General features: G+C 53.9%; 2 protein-coding genes across 2 annotated transcripts; both read right to left on the bottom strand.

Moving 5' to 3' along the window:
- SMARCE1 (SWI/SNF related, matrix associated, actin dependent regulator of chromatin, subfamily e, member 1) lies at nucleotides 1–15,833 on the bottom strand. Its single transcript, XM_054396795.1, has 11 exons — nucleotides 15,645–15,833; nucleotides 15,029–15,079; nucleotides 14,397–14,483; nucleotides 11,478–11,582; nucleotides 9,098–9,178; nucleotides 7,800–7,931; nucleotides 5,950–6,121; nucleotides 3,050–3,222; nucleotides 2,201–2,302; nucleotides 1,528–1,738; nucleotides 1–854 (listed from the first exon to the last, which is right to left on the bottom strand). Exons 1-11 carry the CDS (start codon nucleotides 15,831–15,833, stop codon nucleotides 643–645), a joined length of 1,515 nt encoding a protein of 504 aa, XP_054252770.1. The 3' UTR covers nucleotides 1–642.
- A 3,064-nt stretch (nucleotides 15,834–18,897) lies between these two features.
- Nucleotides 18,898–23,055, bottom strand: KRT222 (keratin 222). Its single transcript, XM_054396794.1, has 6 exons — nucleotides 23,029–23,055; nucleotides 21,892–22,020; nucleotides 21,023–21,243; nucleotides 20,570–20,646; nucleotides 20,274–20,385; nucleotides 18,898–19,111 (listed from the first exon to the last, which is right to left on the bottom strand). The coding sequence occupies exons 1-6, from the start codon at nucleotides 23,053–23,055 to the stop codon at nucleotides 18,898–18,900; spliced, it is 780 nt and encodes a 259-aa protein (XP_054252769.1).
- Between the last annotated feature and the right edge of the window lie 918 nt (nucleotides 23,056–23,973).

The raw sequence follows: 23,973 nt of genomic DNA, 5'->3' as shown, positions 1-23,973 counted from the left end.
TATTAGTTTTAGATCATTTAAAAAGCAACCCCAAAGGATTTAACCCCCAGCAGCTCTGCTCCCTGCTTGTGGCTGCAGCACTCAGCCTGGGCTCTCTCAGCTGGCAGGGCAGGAGCAGCTTGGATCAGTTGTGGCAATGATTTTTTTTTCTTATCTAGGGCCAAATGTGGCATTTTCAGGACCTTTTGAGTTCCCAGAGGCTCTCAAAGCCCTGGCAAGCAAACCCACTCTTTGCTTTCCCATTGTAGCACATCAGGGGCTGCCTGCTCAGACAGCACAGGGTTAGACCTCTCCTGCTTTCAGCTTGGCCACAGCTCTGCCTGAGGCTGTTCCAGGGCAGCTCAGCAGCAAATGAAGGAGTTAAATGGTAAAGAAAAGCAAGGACCTGCTGGAAAGAATCCTCACCAGAGGGGAAAAAAAAGAAAACCAAGCACCTCCCTGTGCTGTCCCAGCTCTGCTCAGGCACCAGAGGTTTGCTTTGCTCTGCTCTGAGAGCTCTGTGCCTCTGGAGTCCCTTGGAGGCACCCTGCTGGCAGCCTGGCAGGGTGCCACCCAGGGGCAGGGAGGGCAGAGAAGGGAAGGAGCAGGCTGGGAAATCAGAGCAGGGTTTCACTACAAACTGACACAGCCAGGAGTCATTTTTTATTCTTTCTTCTCACTGTCCTCAGTGCTGGGGTCTGCAGGAGGCTCCTCCACAGTGGCACTGTTGCTCTCTGAGCCAGTGTTGCTGTCACTGGTGCCCTCCTCAGCAGTGCTGTCAGCCCCCTCCTGGCCACTCTCTTTGTCCTCTGGGGTGGAGGTTCCCTCCTCACCGTTCTGCTGGCTCTCTGTGCTCTCCTCTGGCTGAGGCTCTTCTGGAAGGAGACATTTCAGTGTCACCCCCCACTTCTCCAGCTGCTGCAGGCACGATGGGAGGGAGAAGCCCAAGCTGTGACATCCCAGTGCCCCCCAGCAGCTGTGCCTGTCCCTGGAGACTTGCAGGAACAAAGCTCTGAAGGCTTTTCAGAGCTGAGGATATCAGAGTCCTGTCACACAGTGTCCTGAAAGTCTCAGCCTGGCCAGAGGCTGCAAAGTGCCTTTTTACAGCAGTGCCAGCAGGATGCCAGCTCCTTGGGCCTCTGTCCTTCCTGGTGGCCAGCAGTGCCTGGCTGAGGTGGCAGCAGTGGCAGCCTCAGGTGCAAGAACATTTCCTAATGCCACTGCCCAAGGAGCCTGGAAAGCAGCTTGTGAGCAGCATGGCCACAAGTGCAGCTGCCAGCCCTGCCAGACACCAGGACAAGGACACACTGCCAGCTGCTCTAAGAGGTGACTCAGGGTTAGGACCATTTCCCCCTGCACAGGGCTGTGGGCTTCAGCCTCTCCCTGTCTAGAAAGGAGCAACTCAATGAGAGCAAAGCAAAAGTGTCCAGCACAGGGAACCACTCCAGAGCTGCTCTGCTGGAGCCTTTCTCCACACCACCAGCACAGCTGTGAGGCCTTTCCTGCTGGCAGAGGTCCCTGAGTGCTGCTGCAGCTGGGGGCAGTTACCTGTCTCCATTGGGGCACTCTCCTCTTCCTTCTTCTCCTCTGTCTTGGCAGCTGCCTGCTCCTCCTCAGCTGCTGTGCTGTTCTGGCTGCGTTCTGCTTGCTCAGCTGCTTCCTTCTCCCTCTCCTCCTGCCTCTTCCGAGCCTGTTCCTCAGCCTGGGCAATCTCAGCTGCAATTTTTTCCATATCCACTTCCACCTTCAAACTGCACAGCTGGCAAGGGAGAGAACAGGAGAGCTCTTTACTGCCTCAGCTACACTGAACACCCCCAGTAGCAGCAGGGTGGTAGGGGTTCAGCATTGCCACAGGCAGAGCCATTCCCTGGGGCTGACAGTTCACAGGAACAGGCTCAGTGCCCAGGGAGGGAGATCAGAGCACAGGGCCAAAAGCAGCCAAGCTAACCCCTGGGGTGTGCAGCCAGCCAGGGCCAGGCCAGTTAAGTTCTCCACATGGCTTTAGGCCACCTGCCCTGAGCTGCCTGCAAGCACCTGGAGCCTGTGCTGGCTGAGAGTCACCACTGCAGGCCACTGAAGAGCAGGAAATAGCAACCAGTGCAGGCTGCCCCCAGCCAGGCCCCAGCTCTGGAATCCCACCCAGCACAGAGCTACAGCGTGAGCAGAGCTCTAGCACAAAGGAGGAGGAGGAGGAGGAGGAGGAGGAGGGTGAGGGCTGTACCCTTTTGAGTTCGTTGTTGAAGGACTCTGTGCTCTCCAGGAACTTCCTCTTCTTCTCCTGGTGCCGCTCCTCGATCTGCAGCAGCTCAGCCTCCAGTTTGCGCTGGCAATGGAAGCAGTGGTGAGCAGCTGGCCAGAGGGACACAGACCCTGACAGCAGCATTTCAAAACACACCCACAACAGCCCAGGCTGCTCAAGGCCTCATCCAGCCTGGTCTGGAACACCTCCAGGGAGGAGGCAGACACAGCCTCCCTGGGCAACCTGTGCCAGTGTCTCACCACCCTCACTGCAAAGAATTTCTTCCTCATCTCCAGTCTCACTCTCCCCTCTCCCATCTCAAAGCCATTGTCCCTCGGCCTGGCACTTCCAGCCATTATCAGAAGTCCCTCCCCAGCCCTCCTGCAGCCACTGGGAGACTGCTCTAAGGTCTCCCTGGAGCCTTCTCCTCTCCAGGCTGAACAGGAAGGATTTAGGTAACGGAGATGAGTCAGAAGCTGCCCCCAAGTCAGAGCTGGAGGTGCTGAGCTCCCACTGCACACAGAGGGGAGCCAGGGAGTGTAGAGTGGAGATAATCTTGAAGCACAAACACACCTGAACATCCCTCTGAGAAAGAGAGCCCCACGGGGGAGAGAGAGACAGAACCCCGGGAGACCGAGAGAACCACGGGAGACAGAGAGAGCCCCACCCACGGGGCTGCAGTCCCCCCAAGGCCAGGCAGGGCCGAGCCGCTGGGGCATGTGGACCATCCTCAGCCCACAGCAGAGTCATGCAGGTGAGCAAACGCTGCAGGCCTTGGAGCGCAGCCCAGGAGGGCCCTGCCCCAGCTGCCCCCAGGCCCTCTGCCCGTACCTGGTGCACCATCAGGGACTGGACCTGGCGCTTGAGGACCTGCATGCGCGCGGTGGTGACGACGGAGCGGACGTCGGGCACCACGCTCTCGCTGAGGATCTCACTGATGAGGCGATGGTTCCTCTGGAAGCGAGCAGTGGCTGTGTGCTTCATGGAGAAGCCATCATCATAGTCTGCAAGAGAGGCACTGCTGCACCAACACACAGCAGCTCAGCTGGGAAGGGACCTCTCCCTCTGCTCCAACCTCCCCACCATGGGCCTGCTCACCTCTCACACCAGACTTGGCTGCTCAAGGCCTTCAACGCCCCCAGGCAGGAGGCAGCCACAGCCTCCCTGGGCAGCCTGTGCCAGACTCTCACCACCCTCACACTCAACAACTTCTCCCTCAGCTCCACTCTAATCCTGTTGTCCCTCAGCTCCAAACCATTCCCCCTGGGCCTGTCTCCAGAACCCCTCAGCAAAAGTCTCTCTGCAGCCTTCCTGCAGGATCCCTTCAGGCACTGGCAGGCAGCTCTGAGGTCCCCCTGGAGCCTTCTCCTCTCCAGGCTGCACACCCCCAGCTCCCTCAGGCTGTGCTCAGGGCAGAGCTGCTCCAGCCCTTGGCTCATCTTAGTGGCCTCCTCTGGACTCTCTTCACAGCTCTGTGTCCTTCTCCTGCTGGGGACACCAGAGCTGGAGGCAGGATTGGAATTGAAAAGAAGCCCAACAGGAACTGAAGGGTCCTGGCTGACACCCACCAGGGCATTAGCTACAAAGAGCTCAAAAAATTTCAGCTCATGGAGGTCTTTCCCCCTCTCTGATCACAGCAGAAGAGCTTCCAACTGAGAGCAAGATCCTAAACTTTGCCCATTTCAACCCAGTCCCAGAATCCAACACAAGCTGCAGTGTGTTGGGTTGTGCAGGGTCCTCCCAGCTGCCGGCCCACAGCAGCCTTCCTCCTTCCCTGTGTTTCAAAGGCAGCAGCAATGATTTTCAGCAGGCAAAGCTAACCCCAGGGTCTGCAGGAGTCAGTGGTGAGCAGAATTGGTCTCCTTGTGCCTTTGTCCTCTTCAGATCCTGTTCCTGACATGCAGGACCAGAGAGAGACACAAACCCTGCTGCTGGCACAGCTGCAGACACGAGGCAGGGCCTGGTGCAGCTGGCTCTGGCTGAGCTCCTCTGGCCCAGGCAGCACAGAGCACAACCTGAAGCCCCCAAACCCCAGAGTGGCTCAGGTTGGAAGGGACCTCAGAGCTATCTGCTCCAATCTCATGGACAGGGGCACCTCTGAACCAGACTCAGCTGCTCAAGGCCTCATCCAGCCTGGCCTTCAACAGCCCCAGGGATGGGGACTCCACCACCTCCCTGGGCAGCCTATGCCAATCCCTGACCACTCCTGCAGCAAAGAAATTTTTCCTCACCTCCAACCTAAGCCTGGCACAATTTCAGGCCATTTCCTCTCCTTCTATCACCTGAGACTGGGGAGAAGAAACCAAGCCCCACCTGGCTCCAGCCTCCTCTCAGGGAGCTGTAGAGAGCAATGAGGTCTCCCCTCAGCCTCCTCTCCTCCAGGCTGAACACCCTCAGCTCCCTCAGCTGCTCCTCACCAGCCCTGCTCCCCAGACCCTTCTCTGGACACCCTCCAGCACCTCCATCTCTTAAGCACCCCCAGAAGAACAACTACTGTGGCCACTTCAGTAGGAGGAGGAGAGAAATGCCCCAGTGACACCAGTTTGGCAGCTCCCTCACACTGGGAAGCTGCTCCTTGTGCTGAGCTGTATCTCAGGGCTGTGCTTTTGTAATGAGGAAGGAACAAACAAACCCAGGGTGTAACTGAGCAGATTTTTTCCCCCTCAGGTTTCAACAAGTATTTGGTGCCCTGAATTCCACAGCAGACCTCAGGTGCCTGAGTTTCCCTCACTGGGAGGGGTGCCTCTGCTTGGGCAAATAAACCTGCAGCATTTTCTCATCCCCTTGTCAGGAGCAAGGGCAGTTCACCTCCTGCAAAATCTCAAGTGACAGTTGCTGAGCACATTCCAGGCTCAGCTGCTTTTAATCTGCCCAGATCATGACCTGTCAGACTCATGTGCTTCTGGTTAGAGAGCAGAGAGCTCCCTTCAGGCTGGATTAGATCAGGCAGCTCTCATGATGCCTGTGCTGTAGCCCTGAGCAGAGCTGACTGCACACAGCACTGAGGGCTGGCAGCACTTTGCCACCTTGGCTTTGGATGAGGAGACAGAAATCAGCTGCTGGCTGCATGGGATCCAAAGTGCTGGTGACAAACCACAATGATGGAGCGATTCAGGTTGGAAAAGACCCCTGGGACCATCCAGCCCAACCACTGACCCTGCTCTACAACGTTCATCCCTAAACCACATCCCCAAGCACATCTAAAGGACCTCTAAGCACCTCCAGGGTTGGTGACTCCACCATCTCCCTGGGCAGCCTGTTCCAGTGCCTGACCAGTCTTGCAGGACAGAAATTCTTTCTGAAGTCCAACCTAAACCTCCCCTGGTGCAGCCTAAGGCCATTCCCTCTTGCTCTGCCACTAACTACCTGTGAGAAGAGGCCAGCACCAACCTCTCCACAACCTGCTCTCAGGGAACTGTGGAGAGCAATGAGGTCTCCCCTCAGCCTCCTCTTTCTCAACAGCCCCGTTTCCTGCACTTGCTCCTCAGGAGATTTATCCTCCAGGCCCTTCCTCAGCGTTGCTGCCCTCCTCTGCACCCCTCCAGCTCCTGCTGAGGTGCCCAGGACACCACACTGCAGCTGTGGCACCAGCGGGAGCCGAGCACAGTCCCAGGCAGCACCGTGGCAGCTGCACACTGGGAGGGGTCCACATCTGGTGCCTGCTCCTCCACACAGCTGGTCCTGCAGCGAGGTGCTGGTCCTGGAGGTGCCCCCAGCATGCTCTCTCTTACCATCAGGGTCTTCTGCTGGCTGGATGCTCATGTAGGGCTCTCCCTTCTCCATGCGGGACTGCCGCTGGCGGCTCTCCTCCTCCAGCGCGGCCTCGGCGCGGCTCTTGGCGTTGATGTAGGCCAGGTAGGCAGGGGAGTTGTGGTAGGCCTTCATGGACTCGTTGTACTCGATCTGCAAGGTGACCAACATGCCCTGATTGCACCCCTGGTCCTTCCAGGCTGGGTACCCCACACCGGAGTTCTGCAGGTCCAGCTGGCTGCTCCCGGAGCGACCCAGGGCTCAGAGCTCCTTCCAGGGTCACTCCTGCTCCACAAACCCAAGCTGGGCCCTCAGCTACCTTTTCCAGTTTAAACTCCTGGGAAATTGTCATTCTACAGCCTTGGGTTTTTGGTTACTGCAAACCCAAACAGCTCAGAACAAGGCATCTGTGATTCCCCAAGCTCTGGCAGGTGCTGAGCCTCCACCATCACCTCAGGAGGTTGGAGCAGATGACCCTTGGGGTCCCCTCCAGCCTGGCTTTCTGTGAGAAGGGAAGAAATGAGCTACCTTCAAACCCTCTCAGGGATTCTCTGGAGTTCTGCCTACATCTTGGAACCCTTCCCTTCCCCCAGTATGTCACTGCTGTGACTTCTCCATCCTTTGCTCCATCCCTGCACTGGGATGACCCTGAAGGCTGCAGCCAGAGCAGGGTCTCCTCCTGGCAGCAGGGCTGCAGCTCTATCTCCACCTTCTTGGAAGCAGTTTTCTTTTGTTTCCCCCTTTGAATTGCTTCCTTCACTCCCTTTGCAAACCTGTCCAGCTCCAGGTTTTGCAGAGTGGTTGATTTCCAATGTCAAAAAGGTGTCACCTACAACCTTGTGTAGAGCACCCAGGCATCACTGCAGGCAGGGTTTAGAGGGCATGGGAGTGTTGGCTGGAGGGTTGGACTTGATCCTAGAGGTCTTTCCCAACCTTAATGACTCTATAACCACCTTTTCTGTGTGGTTAGGACTGGAATCCTTCTACCTATATAAAAAAAACCCAAAACAACAAACAAGGTGCCCCTGCCCCAAGGAGCTTACAATCTAAACATCAGCAGGGTAGAAAGGATCAATCAGTTCCTCCAGTTGGTTTCTCTTTTTCACCTTTGAAGTCCTTCTCTATTATTGCCTTGGAACCAAAACCAGCTTAGATGTGAGCAGGTTACACACACAGCCTCGGATGCCTACCAGGTTGTAAGCACAACACAGCAGCTGGACCATGTTCCCTTTGTCCCTCAGGAGCAGGCTTGGAAAGGTCCTCAACCACTTACCAACCACCATCACCTTTTGCATTAAGGTCAATCTCAGCCAAAGCCCAAGCAGAGGAAAACCTCTGCCAGGGGGGAGCAGCTTTATGGAGAACCACTAAAGGCACTGTGTAGAGAGAGTGACAGCAGCTTACAGCATGGCCACCAACCCCTGTGGCTGACTGGGAAGTCCTTTCACAAACACCTCCAGGACAATAGCAGTCGCAGAGCACCAGTTTGGGAAGAGGATTTGGGCGTTGAGACAAATCTCTTTCAATGCTGCTGTCCACAATCAAATCCAGGCATTAAACAGTTAAAAAGACAAAAAAAAAAAACCAACAGAAGGTGGCCCCAATCAGCACCACTTCACTGGGAATTAGGTCTAAAAGCTGAGCAGCCACAGGTGCTGTGACTCCAGACCCTACGAGACGAGGCCAGGACACACACACAGGGCTCTCCTCAACGCCTCAACCACCACTGCAAGGCTTAAGATGGATTTAGTTTTTTTTTTTTTTGGTCTCTTCTCAGACCAGCTCCTAGAGGAATCAGCTGTAAGAAACATCCCAGATCTCTTCCATTTACCTTTTCAGCTTCATATTCATTCAAATACTCTTGCTTCTCTTCATCAGTGAGATCTCGCCACATTCCTCCAATTATCTTGCCAATTTCCCATAACTTCAAATCAGGGTTGGACGCCTTCACTTGGTCCCAGACCTTAACAGAAACAGCTGGAGCTTTACTAATGATATCTAAAGACTTCCAAATTACACATTTTTTTTTTTTATATTGTCATCTCAGAGTTCTTTCTGGAATCACCATGAAAAAACCAGGATTAAGTTAGGGATGAGCCTGGCTAAACTCTCTGTGGGGCAGGAAGGCAGGAGGAAGCCATCTACTGCAAACAGGCAATTGCTGAACTGCTTTTGCTTTCCTGAGAGCATTGATTGGCCTTTAACCCTCTTTTTAATGCTCTTCTGAAATGCAGGAGGAGGACAAGACCAAAGAAAAAAGAAATACTACTCAGTACAACACATCCAGCAGGAGAGATTAGGATAAAAAAAAGAGCACTGAGCTTTTCAGATCACAATGGAAACAACTGCAAAGTATTTTTCAAGTCTTGCTGAGCAATTTTTTGAGTTCCAACAAGTTCTGACTCCACCAAAAAAAAAAAAGTTTCTAACTTTAGAAGGAAAAGGCAAAAAAACAAACACCAAAGAGCTGCCAGAGTTATTTCTTGCTGTGCCACTTGACTCTTAAGGTTTTAGTTTTGTTGATGGTTTAGTTTTTTTTGCCTATGCTGGTAAAGATACTTTACCAGAAGTGGAAGAAACTCCTTCTGGCTCCCCTGCTTCATGCCCTCCCCATGCCCCATCAGCTGTCAGACTCCCCCAAGAGTCTCTCTCTCTCCTACTTTCTGTCAAACAGTTCTCAGCATAGCGAAGCAAACGTTGCCACAGAGCTAGGTTGGTGCAGGAGAACATGCAAAGTCCACTCCTTGCTACTCTTCAGTCCAGCTACAGCACTGTACCAAGCCCAGCAGAGCACAAGGAATCCTTCCTTTACATAAAAAAGTTCTGCCAGTAAGTCACAGGAACTCCTGGAAGTGGTGGGGTGGATCCTTGTCAGCAGAGCCTGTGGTAGGATTTAGCAATTTTAGAGAAAAGCTTTTTTTTTATTTTTCTCCCCCCAGAAATTGTGGCAACAGCCTACTGCTGCCTTTCTCCTGCAGGGCCATGAATGCATCTGGGCTTTACAGCTCCCTCAAAGAATGTGCAGGCTGTTAGAAGGCAGAGTTTAGGAAGCTGAAACTCAGATGACAGCAAATTAATTGTTAGCACAAACAAAGACTAACTGCTGCTGAGCGCCAGCTCTGTACCCACCTTCCGGCTGTACCTCATGTAGGGCATCAGGGGCTTGTCTGGGGGTTTGGGGGGCTTGGGGATGGTAATGCCAGAGGAAGCCTACAAAAGAACCAAAAAATGCATTAATGGGAGTGCTGGGCAGCTGCCACACACAGCACTGCTGGAGAACACTCACTCTGCTGCACTTCAACCCAGCCACAGCCCCCCACCCCCCCGAGAGAAGCAAGCACCAGCACCAAGGCTCTACCCACGCTCAACAGGCACCAAGCAGAGCTGCTCCTCATGGCAGCAGCTCTCCAGGCCCAGCTGGTCCTTTGCTGGGCAGGGTTACAGGGCAATGACCCAGATAAACCTTCAAGGGCTGCTCATTCTCACACTGAAACCCCCACAGCTTGGAGATCTGCATGGAGGCACCAACCCCAGCAGGTTGGGTTTGGGTATTTCCCCCCCACCCCACCCCCCCCCACTTCTTAGGAGCTTTTATTTTACCTGTTTGGATAATATTTTTGTGGCTACTGTCCAGGTGAGAAAAGATCAGGAGCAAGTGTAAGAGCAGGAACTCAAGGTTGGATCTGCACATCATCTGAGCTATGGATCTGGCTGCAGCTGATTTGGAGCCAATGAAGGTGCTCCTTGTGGAAAGCAAAGGGAGCTGCCACCAGCTGCCCAATCAGCCACTGCTAGCCCTCTGTGCTCTGCTCTCCCCCTGGGGTTTGCAGGCTGGCAGGGACACAGCCAGGAGGCCACTGAGCACTGCCTGGTGCTGCTGGGACCTTGCTGTAAAGCCCCCATCAGGATTTTCTCCTGGAGTCACACAGTGACATCAGCCCTGAGCTGCAAAGCCTCCACCCTTCAGGCACTCCCACATGTGAGGAGCTCTGGAAGCGGGAGAATTTTCCTGGCAACCTCAAGCAGGTGGAGGATTTCCCAGGACTCCACAGCCATAGAGCTAAGCAAATCCTGGTGGTTAGCCCCAAAAAGGCTCAAATCCAGTGCTCAGCTTTCAAGTTTGTTTTTTTCCTCTTGCTGTTCCTTTGGGTGTTTATTTTTTGCTGCATTCATGGAGCTGTATGAAACAATGCATACAGAGTTGTGTGTCAATAATGTGCATGAGGCATATGCATTACCAAAATGTATACAGAGAGACACACAGATGGAGCTGGGAAAAAAAAATAACAAAAAAACATTAACAGAAATTGTTTAATGCTTTTAACTCAAGAGGTGGTGACAGACACCATCCATATAGCAATATATGCATGGCAGAGAGGCTGTGTGTGTGTGCTTGTGACATACAGAAACAATGGAGAGTCCTCAAGACAAAACCTTCTGGAAGGAATAGAAAAACACCAAAAAACCCAAGAAGGAGAGGTTCAGCCAAGCTCCAGCTTGCAGGGGGAAGGAATTTGCTGTAAATGCTTCAACAAAGCAATCCTGTTGAAGTTGGGGAGAAGGTTTGAGTGAAGAGGTAAGAAAAAGGGCTGAGACTTCCTTACAAACCACACCTTGGCTCCCTGGTGTCACCTCCCAAAGCCAGCAGGGTGCTTGGAGGCAAAGTTGGAAGTGGAAAAAAAAAAAACCAAAACAACACCTCCAAGTTGTGCAAATTACAGAAATTAAAAAAAAAAAAAAAGAAGAAAATCCTCAGGGTTCTGCTGTGCCTCTGTTGGTAGGGCTGAAAATGCTGCATCTCCACAGCCTGCTTTGGCTGTCCATAACTGCATCCAGCACTCAGGGCTGGATCTGGAGTTGCTGTCACCTCTCTCAGCACTCTTTGCTCCATGAAAAAAAAGAAAAACGGAAGTTGCAACATCCCTTTGCCACACACCGAGTGTGTCAGAGCTGCAAGGTTTGTGTTTTATCACCACCACACTTTTGTTTGAGTTTAAAAAAAATAAAAATTGGTGTTTTCTGGGCCTTTGCAGTTCTCACCAGACTGAGAATGGAAGGAAAATTCAAGGCTTGCATCTCCTGCATGGCTCAGCAGCACGATGCAACTGCTGCCACTCATCTCCAGCTGGCAAAAAAAAAAAATGTTCTTCCTTCTTTTTGTGCCAATCAAACCAGCAGCTCCCTCCCTCAGAGTTCCTACCCACGCTACACAACTCCTCCCTGAGCATGCAGGGGTCCCTGGAGACCACAAAAGCCTCTTTAGGAGCCTTGCACCAACCACCACCACCACGTTCTCCTCTCTGCTTGAGCTGAAGTCCAGAATGTCCTGCAACAGGTTTCAGAGTGAAAGGGGAGAGAGGGGAGGGGGATGGGGGTTAGGGGAAGCAGAATGAGGATTTGTGTTGTCATAAAGAAGTGGCAGCAGCCAAGGCTCAGAAAGGTCTAACTCTAAAGCCATTGCTGGTCAGCTCCTGCTGCTTGCTGGATGAGGTAAAGTTGATTCTCCTACCGTGACCCGGCTGTTGGTGCCCGGGTTCCCTCCCAGCCTGTAGTTGTTGTAGGCCAGATGGCTGTATGGATTGTATCCCACAAACCCTGGGGTGCTGGGCATTTGCTGATGGAAACAAATGAGACAAAAACACGCATGAGAAATGAGGGCTCGACGAGGAGAGGACAGAAAAAAATGAAAATGAGCTGCCAAATGAACTGCAATGCAGAAAAAAAGCCAAAAGCAACCAGAATTTCAACAGGGCCAATGGAGGAGGTGCAGCAGCTGGGAGGTCTTCTCAGCACACACAACTGAAACTCCAGTGCACACCTGAGTAAGGGAAACAGGCTGGGGGGAGGGTTAGGCAAAGGAGGCACTGCAAGTCTCTGTCCCAGGCAGGTGAGATTCTTTTCTGTTTCAACAATAAATCCAGCTGGTGGCATCTCCCCACACAAGGCAGCAGGTCAGACTCTCCCATCCAGAGGGTGAAGCTTCCAAGGTCACCCAGCACAGTGACCAGGAGCCCCCAGTACCAACCTGTCCCATACCAGTGAGTCCCTCTCTGCTCTTCTTCCAACAGCTGTCAGGAAAACAGGGAAAAGAAACCCAAAAAAATCTCTCCAAGTGCCCCCTGAGCACCACAACCAGCACCTGAAGACTCTCCTGGTGATTTGTAAAGTGTAAATATTTTGGGGAGCTGGGAGAGGATAGTTCAGAGGCATCCTCCTGCTCTGAGGAACCACTGCAGGAAGAGCTACAGATTGGAACCCACAAGTCCTAACTGATCACTGAGTCCAAGCCAGTCAAAGAAGTTCATCAATACATCTCCACCCAGCCCTGAGAGGGGATTGATTTGTCCTCACCTCAGCTGAGAAACTCCTGATCTCCTTCCAGTCCCCTCCCACCTATCAGCTACACAGCAGCACCTAGTAGCAGGTTCATTCTGTTCCTCACTTCAATCTCTCTGCCTTTTTTCCCCCCCACTGTCCTCCACTTCCCAGCCAAATTTTATTGGGAGCAAAACACATCAAACTATTTCACAGCAAGTGTGGTCCAGTGGTGTCTGTGCTGGGCCACCACTCCACAAGGGTTCACCACCTCCTGGGGTATTTCCACACATCCAAGTGGCACCTGCACACTGTCCCACTCCCTGAACACACTCTGGTGGTCTTCTCAGCTGCTTTGCTGGCTTGGCCCCACCCTAGCTAACTGCTACCCCAATTCCACAAGGCTCAGGGCTTCAAGAAGCCAGACCTGCCAAAGGCTAAGACTGAACAAACAGAACCTCTAAGCTAAACCACATCAACTCCTCAAGCCTTCAGTTACCTGCAGACACATTCCAGGCAGCTCACTTCTAAGCCTTCAGTTACCCTCAGCCACACTCCAGGCTTTTAACAGAATGAAAGGAGCCTCTTTACCAGGCAGCCTTCAGAGGTTTATTGCCCAAGGTCTTGAGGCCAGCCCCAGCAGCTGGCACTGCCTCACTCTGCCTGTGAGCAGGACACACATAGTCACTGTGCCACCAGCCACCACTTCTCTGTGTCACCACCAAGCAGCTCTGAACCTGTGGCACTACAGCTCTTCAACACCATCAGGTGACAACTGTCATCTCCATCTGCTTAAGTCTTTGTTGCTGCAAGTCAGGAGTTGAAGGTTACCAGGGAGCTACCTTGCAGGCCATGGAGCAGTTTTACTTCAGCTGCACAGCTGTGGTTAGCACTGCTGGGACTTAGTTGACTGCAGGAGTTGGCTGTGGAAGAACAAAGTTATTGGTCTGATTTGATGGCTTGCATCAAGACTGCACCTGGACAGCTTCATAAAGACACAAGAGATGCTGGAAGGATGGCATTAGAGAAACTTCTAGAGTGGTTTGTGTCCCTTTCTGAATGCTCCAGGTCAGTAGACACCATGGAACAAGGTCTCCATCCCAAAGGAACCCCACAACTGCACAGCTGGCTGTGCAGGAATCCAGCTGTGGCAGCAGATGTTGCGTTCCTTCTGACCCTGGTCTGTTAAGCTGTGTGCAGAAAACCTCTGCCCAAGCAATGCCCCCCAGGGTTTATTGATGGAGATGTGGCAGCACTGAGCTGACATTTCCACAGGGACTGCTTTCTAAGCCTCTTTCACTGTAAAGCTTGGCATGAGGGCTGTGAGGAACCATACTGCGTCTAACCCCCCTGAGAAGGTCAGGGACACTCTGGGGGGGACAGGCAGCAGCTTTTCTTTGGCACTCCAGCATCTCTGCTCACTCTTCTGGGCATTGGTTGGGATTCCCTCCGGTGCAGTGTGCTCAGCAGTGGCAGGAGAGCTGCATCTGCTGCCAGCTGCTCTCCTGCCCACAGCATGCTGCTCCTGCAGTGCCTCTGTCCATGCACAAATGCAGCTGACACAATTCACAGCTGCTGTCCACGTTCTCCTCACTATCATTCCACACTGACTAGAAAATATCCATTTCCCATGCCAGACTCCCAAACCCCAGTGACCCCAAGGACTTGCCTGGCATCACAATTGTGCCATTACTCCGCTCCAACCCTTTGCATCCTCCTGCACCCCACTGAGGTGCAGCAGGAACAGGCCAGAACTTGCTGTTTGCGCAGGGGTTGGGCACAAGCTGAGTGGGACACTTTAGGATTACATCCACCAGCTTGTCCTTAGAGATTCCAGTGTCTTGTTGCACCCCACTGTGGATAACCTCAGACCACCTGCCTGCTTCCAGACCATGGAATACCTGCAGGCTGCAGCCTTACAGGTGGAACAAAGTTTGTTCATCAGCTTCTCCTTCACAAACTTCAGAAAAAATGAGATTAAACAATGCCTAATGAGCTACAACTAGTTGGCTGTTTTCAGTACAGGGAGGTGATGTTAACTCCACAATTACTGCTCTGAGTTATTCCAGGCTGTTCCCAGCTCTGGGGTAAGGAGAAAAATCACTATACTTACGGTTGCAGGAGCTGGGGTAGGAGGTGGGGCGTAAGATGGCCTTTCTGTCAAGATATAAATGCAAGCACATTTGGTTTGCTTGACAACCTGAACAGTTCTTTAGCAGGCAGCTGCTGTGGCAAAACATTTTTAAAGCACTTGACAAAACCAAGAGAGAAATTCTGCCCTGAAAGGTTTTGCTTTTTTTTTGCCACTGAAAAGCATAAAGCAAAAAAACCAACCACACCAAAAAGAACAAATTTACGACCATTAAGACCAGACCATTGCTCTGCTGTGAGCCTTACTGAGGCAAGAGAGGGAAGAATAGAAAAATCCATTTATAAGCACATCAAATAAAAAGGTGGTAAGGAAAGGTGCAGCAAAAGAGGGTTTAGGAGTAGCACTGGAGGAGTTAGGAACAGCATTGGGGAGTTTAGGAGCAGCACTGGGGTGTTCTAGGAACACAAACTGCCAGCAATCAGCCACAGCAAGATTTAAGGCCATGGGTTTGGTCAGAAATGAGTTTGCTTCCCACGACCCCATTATTCCTTGCATTAAGAGGAATGATCTCCCAAACAGGTTCTGCTGATCTTTAATTCATCAAGTTAAAAGAAAAAGAAGAAGGGAGAAAAAAAAAGAATCTGAAGACTTACTTGACATTTTGATAGGCAAATTTTCAGCCACCTGACATTATATTTGTACTTCTGAAAGACAAAAGAACATCAGGCTGTTAAATAGCATTCCCTTGGCTTTCCCAAATCTTTGAAACTTTAGCTCCCGATGGTGAAACAAAAAAAAAAAAAAAAAAAAAAAGAAAGTTCACCAAGTTTGGAATAAAATCTGAAGAGCTTCTAAACAACTCTGGAAAGGTTACTGAGCTTTCTAAGGAACACAGCCTTAAAGAGCTGTGAAATCACCCTCGTGTTTATGTCACCTTCACAGTCAACTTTTAAGGTTTTTTTTTTTTCCCCTTAAAACCCCCCAAAATTACAGTCCATTATTTTGCACAGTTTCACTGAAGTGCTATCAATGTAGAAATGCCCAAACTGAAGCCTATCTTCTTTCCACAGGACAAAAGAAACCAGCAGCGAACACAGCAGCAGGGCCGTGGAGTGTGGGCAGAGCGAACCTTCCAGCCGCCAGCCCCCCAGGGGCTGGACCCAAGCAGGACTGTTTGCAGCCTTTCTCTTCGAGTAACTCCACCGAAGCTGCCCCAGGCTCGGACCCTCCTCGCTGCCTCATTAGCACCGTGCTGAGCTTGGGCCTCACACGCAGCTCCTCACCGCGGCACCGCTCCCCGCGTTCCAGCGGGGCCTGCCCCGGAGCACGCCCGGAGGCGGACCTGGGAGCGGCAGAGCTCAGTCGGAACAGCTCCAGCACCGCTGCCCCCGCCGCAGGCCTTCGCCGCCCGCTATGGGGAGATCCCCCCAGCCCCAGCGCCCCCTCCCCGGGCCGCATGGCGGAGTCCAGCGCGCCGCGCTGCTCCCACCGGCAAATACCAGCCCGACCGCAGCCCCGAGAGGGCTACCGGAGACCTCCCATCCCTCTACCCCGTGCGCAGCATCCCCCGGCCCCGCCGTAAGCGCCTGTGGAGACCGCAGAACCCCTCAGGCCCCTCGGCTGCTAACGAGGTGCGGCCCGGGGCCTGCCCCTCACCCCCGCTCCAGCTGGGCTGCTCTCCGGGCCGCGGCGTGCCCCAGACCTGTCCGCTCCGCAGCCACAGGGCCAGGCCGCCCCGGCTAGGCCGCCCGCACTCACCAGCTCCAGCGCCGGCCGCGCTCCCTTTGTTCCCCTGCGGGCCGGGGCGGTGAGCAGGGCGCCTGCGCGCTCCGCTCCGCACTTTCCACACGCAGCCGCCGCCGGCTCCTCTCCGCCGCGCCGGTTTGTAACGGGAGGCGGTTTGCTTGCCCTGCCGACCCCGCAGCCTTCCGACCGGACCAGAAGCTTCCCAGCACCTGTCCAGAGGCGGCGGAGGACGGGAAGGGTTGTGCCGAATCTGCGGGACCGAAAGCTGGGGTGCGGCCCCGCCCTTCCCTTACCGGGAAGGAGGCACTGCCGCAGCCTGGTGCTCCGCGGGGAGCCGGGGACGGTCCCGGTGCTGCCGGCATCGTGCGGCCCGCCCCAGACTCGGTCTCCCAACACCAGGCTCGGCACCTTCGCCCCACGCCAGCCGGTGCAAGCGGGAAGCTTCCTGCGCAGCAGGGCAGCCCCGGCCGTGTTCGCTTGCCCGCGGTAGTGGGGCCGGGGCAGCGACAGCGCTGGATCCCGGTGGCGAATCCGCGGAACAGAAGCAGTCCGGGGGGTGGTCGATAGTGGCTCAAGGCCTCATCCAACCTGGCCTTGAACACCCCCAGGCAGGAGGCAGCCACAGCCTCCCTGGGCAGCCTGTGCCAGACTCTCACCACCCTCACACTCAACAACTTCTTCCTCAGCTCCACTCTAACCCTGCTCTGCCTCAACTCCAAACCATTCCTCCTGGGCCTGTCTCCAGACCCCCTCAGCAAAAGTCTCTCTGCAGCCTTTCTGCAGGATTCCTTCAGGCACTGGCAGGCAACTCTGAGGTCCCCCCTGGAGCCTTCTCCTCTCCAGGCTGCACACATCCAGCTCCCTCAGCCTGCGCTCACAGCAGAGCTGCTCCAGCCCTTGACTCATCTTTGTGGCCTCCTCTGGACTCTCTCCAGCAGCTCTGTGTTCTTCTCCTGCTGGGGACACCAGAGCTGGAGCAGGATTGGAGCTGAGGTCTGAGCAGTGCAGAGCCCAGGGGCAGAATCCCCTCTCCTGCCCTCTGCCCACACTCCTCTGGCTGCAGCCCAGCCCACAGCTGCCTGCTGGGCTGCAGGAGGGCACTGCTGGCTCCTGGGGAGCTGCTCAGCACCCAACCTCCCCAAGGCTCTTTTTTTCACTCCTCTTGCTGCAGCCCAGCACACGATGATACACGTAAGATGCAGACGTCAAGACTCACACCATACTCAGGGGCCACCCCAATTTTCATCCTTGTTTTTATTGTAGCACTACCCTTTACTTTGGTAAGTTTGTTTCCCTGTTTAAAGTGCCTCAAAGCAATTAAAACTGAGTTGAAATTCAAGTATTGTAAAATGTACAGACTCTAAGCACACAGACAGAGACCAAATCAAAGCTGCATAGTGAAAATACCAGAGCAGGCTGCTACATTCAGGATGCCAAGGACTCAAGTATTAACAACACCAGCATTAAGGTTAATTAATGATCATTAGCCAGCTTCATACAGCAGATACAGACCTGTGGCCAGTAGAATTGTGGTGTCCTTGCCATGAACAAAAGGGTGAAGCAGAAATTGCACTGCAGGGGATTTGCAGCAGCAGATTGGGCAGCACCTGCCCTGAGCTGTGAGGCAAATTCTGACACTCAGCTTTGCCAACACTTCCCAGAGCCAGGCTCTTGCCAGGCAGCTGTCTGCAGCCTGGAGAGGAGAAGGCTCCAGGGGGACCTCAGAGCTGCCTGCCAGTGCCTGAAGGGATCCTGCAGGAAGGCTGCAGAGAGACTTTTGCTGAGGGGGTCTGGAGACAGGCCCAGGGGGAATGGTTTGGAGCTGAGGCAGAGCAGGGTTAGAGTGGAGCTGAGGAAGAAGTTGTTGAGAGTGAGGGTGGTGAGAGTCTGGCACAGGCTGCCCAGGGAGGCTGTGGCTGCCTCCTCCTGGGGCTGTTCAAGGCCAGGAGCAGCTGAGTCTAGCTGAGAGGTGTCCCTGGGCTTGGAGGGGAGGTTGGAGGAGATGAGCTCTGAGCTCCCTTCCAACCTGAGCCATTCTAGAATTCTATGATGTGGCCCTGGGCAGCCTGATCCAGTTGGATTTGTCCCTGCTCACTGCAGGGGGGTTGGACATGGTGACCTTTTGAGGGTCCCTTCCAACCCAAAGCAACCTGTGGAGTTGTGCATTTTTGGTGGGAATTTCTGCTTCAAACCCAGTGGAACAGTCTGGCTGAGAGGTTACTGCTTTGTAAACCACTCCAGATGGTTTGATTCTGTGAGGGAAGTTGATTTACACATACTGGCCACTTTGAACAGAAAATCCTTTGTTAGGAGTCTTTGCATTTTCAGAGCATCTCTGTCTGGAATTCTTGCTGCTACAAAGTGTTAACTGCAAATGGATGTCAGGAGGAGTGCTAGGAATGATTGCAGGGACTCAGCAGTCAGGAGTCTGCAGCCTGGAGTAAGGAGGAAGTTGGGATTTGCATTTTTCCAGCTCCAGGAGGAGAAAGGCAGAAGATGTCCAAGTAGAAAGAGTTCTGTAAGAGGTGAAGGTCTACAAAAGAATAGCAATGAGAACAGGGCAGGGCTGCACCTGCCGTATAAAACCAGCAGAAGTTGGGCTCCTGGACTCTGATCTCCTTTGGCTCTTCCCCTGGAGCCCAGGAGGTTCCATGGTGCTACTCAAAGTGCTCCTAAGGTTTGCTAAGTTGCAGCAAGGCAGCAGCCTGCCTGAGTCCACCTGCAGCTAAGTCCAGAGCTTCTGGCTGGAGATGGGTCAGGGATGAATTGCTGGAGGTTAAGGTTTGATGGAGGGGATGCTGCAAGACCTCCTCATCACCAGCCTGACCTCGATGTCAGGGAGAGTTTTCTTCTTGGGGTGCAAGCAGCCCTCGTCCGTGGCTGCCAGGTGCAGGTCGAAGCGCAGCGACACTGACTTCTTCCTGAGCCGCGGGTTGTCCTTGAAGAAAGACCCTTCCCACTCCTTGATCACCTCATCTACTTTTTCTGTCCTGAAACCAGAAAGCAAATATGTTCATGATCAGAATTTTCTGCCTTCAGGGAGCTTCGAAAGTGTAGAGAGGAGTTGCATGTGGAGAGAGGCTGCAGTCAGAGGAGTGCGGGCAGCAGGGCAGGAGAGGACATCCTGCCCCTTGGCTCTGCTCTGCTGAGACCTCACCTCCAATCCTGCTTCCAGTTCTGGTGTCCAGACCTGATCCAGCTGGGAGCCAAACTCTCTGCTGCTGCTGGTAATGGGTAAAAGGGAGGAGTCTCCAAAGGGCAGTGAGAGCAGCCAAGCCTGAATATGTGCATAAACACACCCCAGAGGGCCCTCACAAAACCTTTCTTTGCTCTCAGCCTTCACCAGATGAATTATTCATAGTTTCATTCTTAACAGAAACTACAGATCCAAAGCATCCCCAGGATATTGGTAGCTGAGGAAGTAAAATGCTAATGAAAAGGACTTCAGTGCATTGTTTAAAGATGCCAATCAAACACCTTCAGGAGCTGGCCCTGAACTGCTGGGCTGATAGAACAGATGCCAGCCAAAGGCAGCCTGGAAGCTCCTGCCATGCCATGCCATGCCCTCATGGGTTGAGTTGAATCTGATGATGGAGTATTGCATCCAGTTCTGGGCCCTTCAGTTCAAGAAGGACCTTAGGAAGCTACTTGAAAGAGTCCATCCCAGAGCCACAGAGCTGCTGCAGGCAGTGGAACATCTCCCTGTGAGGAGCTGGGCTTGTTCAACTTGGAGCAGAGAAGCCTGAGGGCTGCCCTCATTGCTGCTGATGAAGATGTGCAGGGCTGGAGCCAGGCTCTGCTCAGGGATGTCCAGGGACAGGACAAGGGGCACTGGGGGCAAGCTGGAGCAGAGGAGGTTCCACAGGAACAGAAGGGAAAACTTTGTCACTGTGAGGGTGACAGAACCCTGGAGCAGGCTGCCCAGAGAGGTTGTGGAGTCTCCTTCTCTTGGGACATTCCAAACCCACCCGGATGTGTTCCTGGGTGACCCTGCCCTGGCAGGGGGGTTGGAGGAATGATCTCCCTTCCAACCCCTACCATCCTGTGATTCAATCCTATGCAGCCTGGTATTGAACATCACCCTCAGATCCAACTCAGCCCACGGCCCCTGCCCACCACTCCCTCTCCACTGCTGTTTTGTTAGAGTCTTACTGTACAGTGCCATGAGCTTCAGCACTTTCCTTCAAGACATTTCCATCCAGCACTGCTTGTTTTGTCAGCAGCTCCACCTTCCCAGCCCCCTTCTGCTTCTCCTTTGCACCATCTGGAAGAGAAAAGGCAGATACAGGAGGCGTGCAGGGAGGGGAGGCTCAGGACACAGGACCTAGAGGTGGTTTTCCTCCTGCTGCACTGGAAGAGGATCCTTATGTGATATCCAAGGATTTGCCCATAGTTAGGACCCTCCTGTGTGGCCCTGACCCCCCAGGGGTTGGTGTCTGACAACTCACAGGCAGGCAGCACAAAGGTGATCTTGCTGGTGGTTGGCTTCTTGTCCTCCTTGGGGGCAGGGACGGAGCAGCCAAACCTGTCAACAGCAGAATTGCTGCAGTCAGCTCCTAGTGCTGAGTTCCTTCAGCCCAGAACTTAGGAGCAGCTCTGAGCAGTGTGAGAAGCATGAGGAGGTCTCTTTGCAGGAGCTGTTTGGTGGCATTGCTCGTCCTGTGCAGCAGTGAAGGTCACTGCAAAGCTCTCTGCAAGTTCTGGGTTGTTTGCAGGCAGTTTCTGGCCACTTTGTGGTGTGCCTGGGGAATGTCCTCAGTGCTGGGGTTCAGCTACATGGAACCACTGCTGAGGGAGCTGTGCTGTGATTTTTTAGTGGCTGCTTCATGCATTTACAGCTCTGGTGGTGATTGCAGTGGGAGCTCTGCACTGGGAGGTACCTCGGGGGCTCTGCCAAGTACCTGTTCTCCTCTTGCTCCAGCAGGCTGCGGTAGGTGGCTATCTCCTCCTCCAGCTTCATCCTGGTGTTCAGCAGGATCTCATGCTCCTGCAGCTGCTTCTCAATGCCCCTCCTGACGTCCAGGAGCTCTTTCTCTAAGCACTCAATCTCCCCTTCCAAGTTCTGCAGCTGCATATGGTACTGCTGCTCCGTGGCACGCAGGGAGCGCTCCAGACCCTTTTCCTGTGGAATTTAACCCAGTTTAAGGGGTGGACAGCAGAGGTGTAAAGGTGTAGTATGTACTCCATGACCAAGCTGTGGGTTTACACCACTTCACCTGGGAATACTCTTTAGGAACAGGACTAAACCTCTCAAGGGGTTGCTTTTGCAGTGAGCTCTGTGCTGGTTTCAGATGGGATGGGAACCTGCAGCTGCATGCTGTACAGCAGTGTCCTGCCACTGCTGGCACCTGGGTGACTCCCAGCTCTGCACAGAGCCTGCCTGCTCTTGTAGCTGCTCTCTGTTGCTGCATCCAGGACACCCCTGGCAGATTTTCTCATGGATCAACTGATGGATGGGGTCTGCATGCTCAGAAAAAGCTACAAACGAGCTGGGAAGTGGTGAGGGAGAAGGGCTGGGCATGTGCTGAGGGAGGAGCATGCCAGCTGCTGCTTGGCAGGTGTGAGAGGTGCCAACCCAGCTGGGTCTGAGGGTGGATCTGAACCATGCTGGGTGCCTGCTGTGTGGGGGCACAGCTCTGCTCCTGGAGGGGGAGGGGGCTGCATTTTGCTCTGTGTGGGGGTGTGAAGCTGAACTGTCAATGGTTTACATCAAGAAAAAGAAAGATTTACTTCTTCCAGGAGGTGTCCAGGGCCAGTTCCTGATGCTTACCACAGCGTGGAGAGATTCGATCTCGATCTGCATGTGGTGCCACTGCCGCCTGGCCTCACAGAGTTCTGCTCTGGCTGCCTTCAGAGCTTCTGCATCTTTGTCCATTCTCTTAGTGGGAGCTTCTCCTAGCTGCAGGGGATGTGACAGAGACAGCAGCGTTTAAAAACCTTCAAGCACTGGAACTAGAACAGCTGAGATCTCCTTGGGCTTTCCCCAGAGCCATGCACTTTTGTGGCAGCCAACAGCAAGGAGTTAATGCACCCAGAGCGTCCTGCTGGGCTTGGGGGGGAGCACTTGGCTACATCTTCAGCCCTCAGGGTTGTGGCAGGGGAATTCCCGCACAAATGAACCTCTTGTACCCGGCCTCTTGAGCCAGTGGGCTTCATTACATGGAAATCAGAGCAGTGCAGGCAGCTCAAGCTTTTGTTCTTATTTTTTGGGGGGAGAACCCAGGTTTGGCTCACCCACAAGTGAGCCTCCAAATTCTTCCCTTCCCCTGCTTCACCTGGGTGCTGCAGGATTTCCAGGAGCAGATATCATTCATCAGCTTGGTGCCAGCCCCAAGCTAGAGGTGGTTTAACTCTCCAGCTGACAGCTGCTGTGTGTCACAGGGTTAGGCACACAGCTCAGCCAGGCTGCAGCAGGAGCCTCGCCGGGGGGGGGGGGAGGGGAGAGGGAAATAAACCTCCAGAATTCCTGCAGCTTCCCCCAGAAGCACCAAGGTGGTTTCCTACCCTCAATTTCCTGATGTCTGGTGACAAAAAAAAAAAAAAAAAAAATCGTTTTGCTGTTTCATTTCCAGGTCCAGCTGGGTTTTAGAGCTGGTTTTAGAACTGGTTTTAGTGTAAATCTGGAAGAACATTGGGTCAGTCTGTGCAAGAGAGCAAACTGCTGAAGAGCAGAACACAGCTCTGCTGTGTGAAAGACCTCCTGAAAAGGGGCAGTTTCCTTTCACCTAGGTGCTAAAAATGGGAGCACTTTGGGTGTATAAATGGATCCCTCTGGCTGCCTTTGGTTTTTCTCTTTTCCTCTGGGATAACCCCATGGAGGTTCCCACGCTCCAGCATCAGTCACTGCTTCTTTAAATCACAGCAACACCCCTGCTGCAGGGCACAGGGACACATCCCGAGGCATGACCCAGCGCTCGGCCAGGACGAATTCCATCCCTTCCCGGCATCCATCCCCCTCTCTCCCAGCTCCCGTCCCCCCGCAGTGCCGGGCAGAGCCCTTCCCCGCCGGGCAGAGCCCTTCCCGCCGCGCTGCATGCGGAGGCGATGCCGTACCTGGGGCGGGGGCCGTGCGGGCAGCGCTGCTCCTCATTCGGGCCGGTGCATGGCCGCTCAGCACCAGGCCTTTATCTGATCTCGGGCGAGGAACGCTTCATGCTTTGCCCCGATCGTAGCGAGCAGCCGGGACGGTGCCGTTCTCCTCCCATCCTCCACCTTGGCTTAACCCAGCCGCGGCGCTAGGATGTGCGGCTGCGGCAGAGCTCCGCTGCCTGCAGTGAGGCTGAAGAGCACCGGCGGCTTTAAAGCTGCAGAGCCTCATTTCTGATCAGACAGCGGCTCCCCACCGCTCCTGGAAGCCTCTTTAATCAAGCCAAGGTCTGGCACTTGTGCAGCAGCCAAAGGAAGGAGTCTTAAGCGACCTGCTGAAGGGATTGGTGCAATAAATGCATCGGCTGCATGCTGTGGCTGCGCTGCAGCTGCGGAGGTTGATAACCTCAACGATGTGAGGTGGAGAGCACAGAGCAGCAAAGGGCAGCTGCACCCCATGAGGTGCAGCCACGGAGGGCAAAGGAGCAGCTTCCCAGCAGTGCTGGTGGCAGGGCCGCTGGGAGGTGCCCTCAGCATCAGTGGGGCAGGGCTGGAGAGGTTAGTGAGAGAGCTTGTGGAATTCCCACCCTTGAAGAGTTGTGAGACTTGGCCAGGCACAGCCCCAGGTGCTGGCCTCATCTGCTGCTGGGGGCTGTCCCTTCTGGAAGAAGAGCTGGGGTCCTGCACAGCCCCCACCCAGCACCTGGGTGGTTTTGTGGCCAGAAACACAGGAGAAGAGGAAGCAGCAAAGCTGATGGTGAAGGCT

Source organism: Indicator indicator, chromosome 39 (assembly GCF_027791375.1).
Source record: "Indicator indicator isolate 239-I01 chromosome 39, UM_Iind_1.1, whole genome shotgun sequence".
Classification (NCBI taxonomy): domain Eukaryota; kingdom Metazoa; phylum Chordata; class Aves; order Piciformes; family Indicatoridae; genus Indicator; species Indicator indicator.
The sequence above is the reverse complement of the archived record's forward strand: the minus strand, read 5'-3'. Positions and strand labels throughout refer to the sequence as shown.

Bases quoted from the DNA above. Each gene is read 5' to 3' on its own strand.
- KRT222 (XM_054396794.1), bottom strand. From the start codon at position 23,055: ATGGAATTCGTCCTGGCCGAGCGCTGG. The intron at 20,386-20,569 runs GTGAGTTGTCAG...TTTCTCTTCCAG, and splicing joins CACCTTTGTGCTGCCTGCCT to ATGGTGCAAAGGAGAAGCAG. The intron at 19,112-20,273 runs GTAAGACTCTAA...TTCTGGTTTCAG, and splicing joins GAAGCTCATGGCACTGTACA to GACAGAAAAAGTAGATGAGG.
- SMARCE1 (XM_054396795.1), bottom strand. From the start codon at position 15,833: ATGCGGCCCGGGGAGGGGGCGCTGGGGCTGGGGGGATCTCCCCATAGC. The intron at 6,122-7,799 runs GTAAATGGAAGA...GTCACCTTGCAG, and splicing joins ATGAATATGAAGCTGAAAAG to ATCGAGTACAACGAGTCCAT. The intron at 2,303-3,049 runs GTACGGGCAGAG...TTCCATTGCCAG, and splicing joins AGTCCCTGATGGTGCACCAG to CGCAAACTGGAGGCTGAGCT.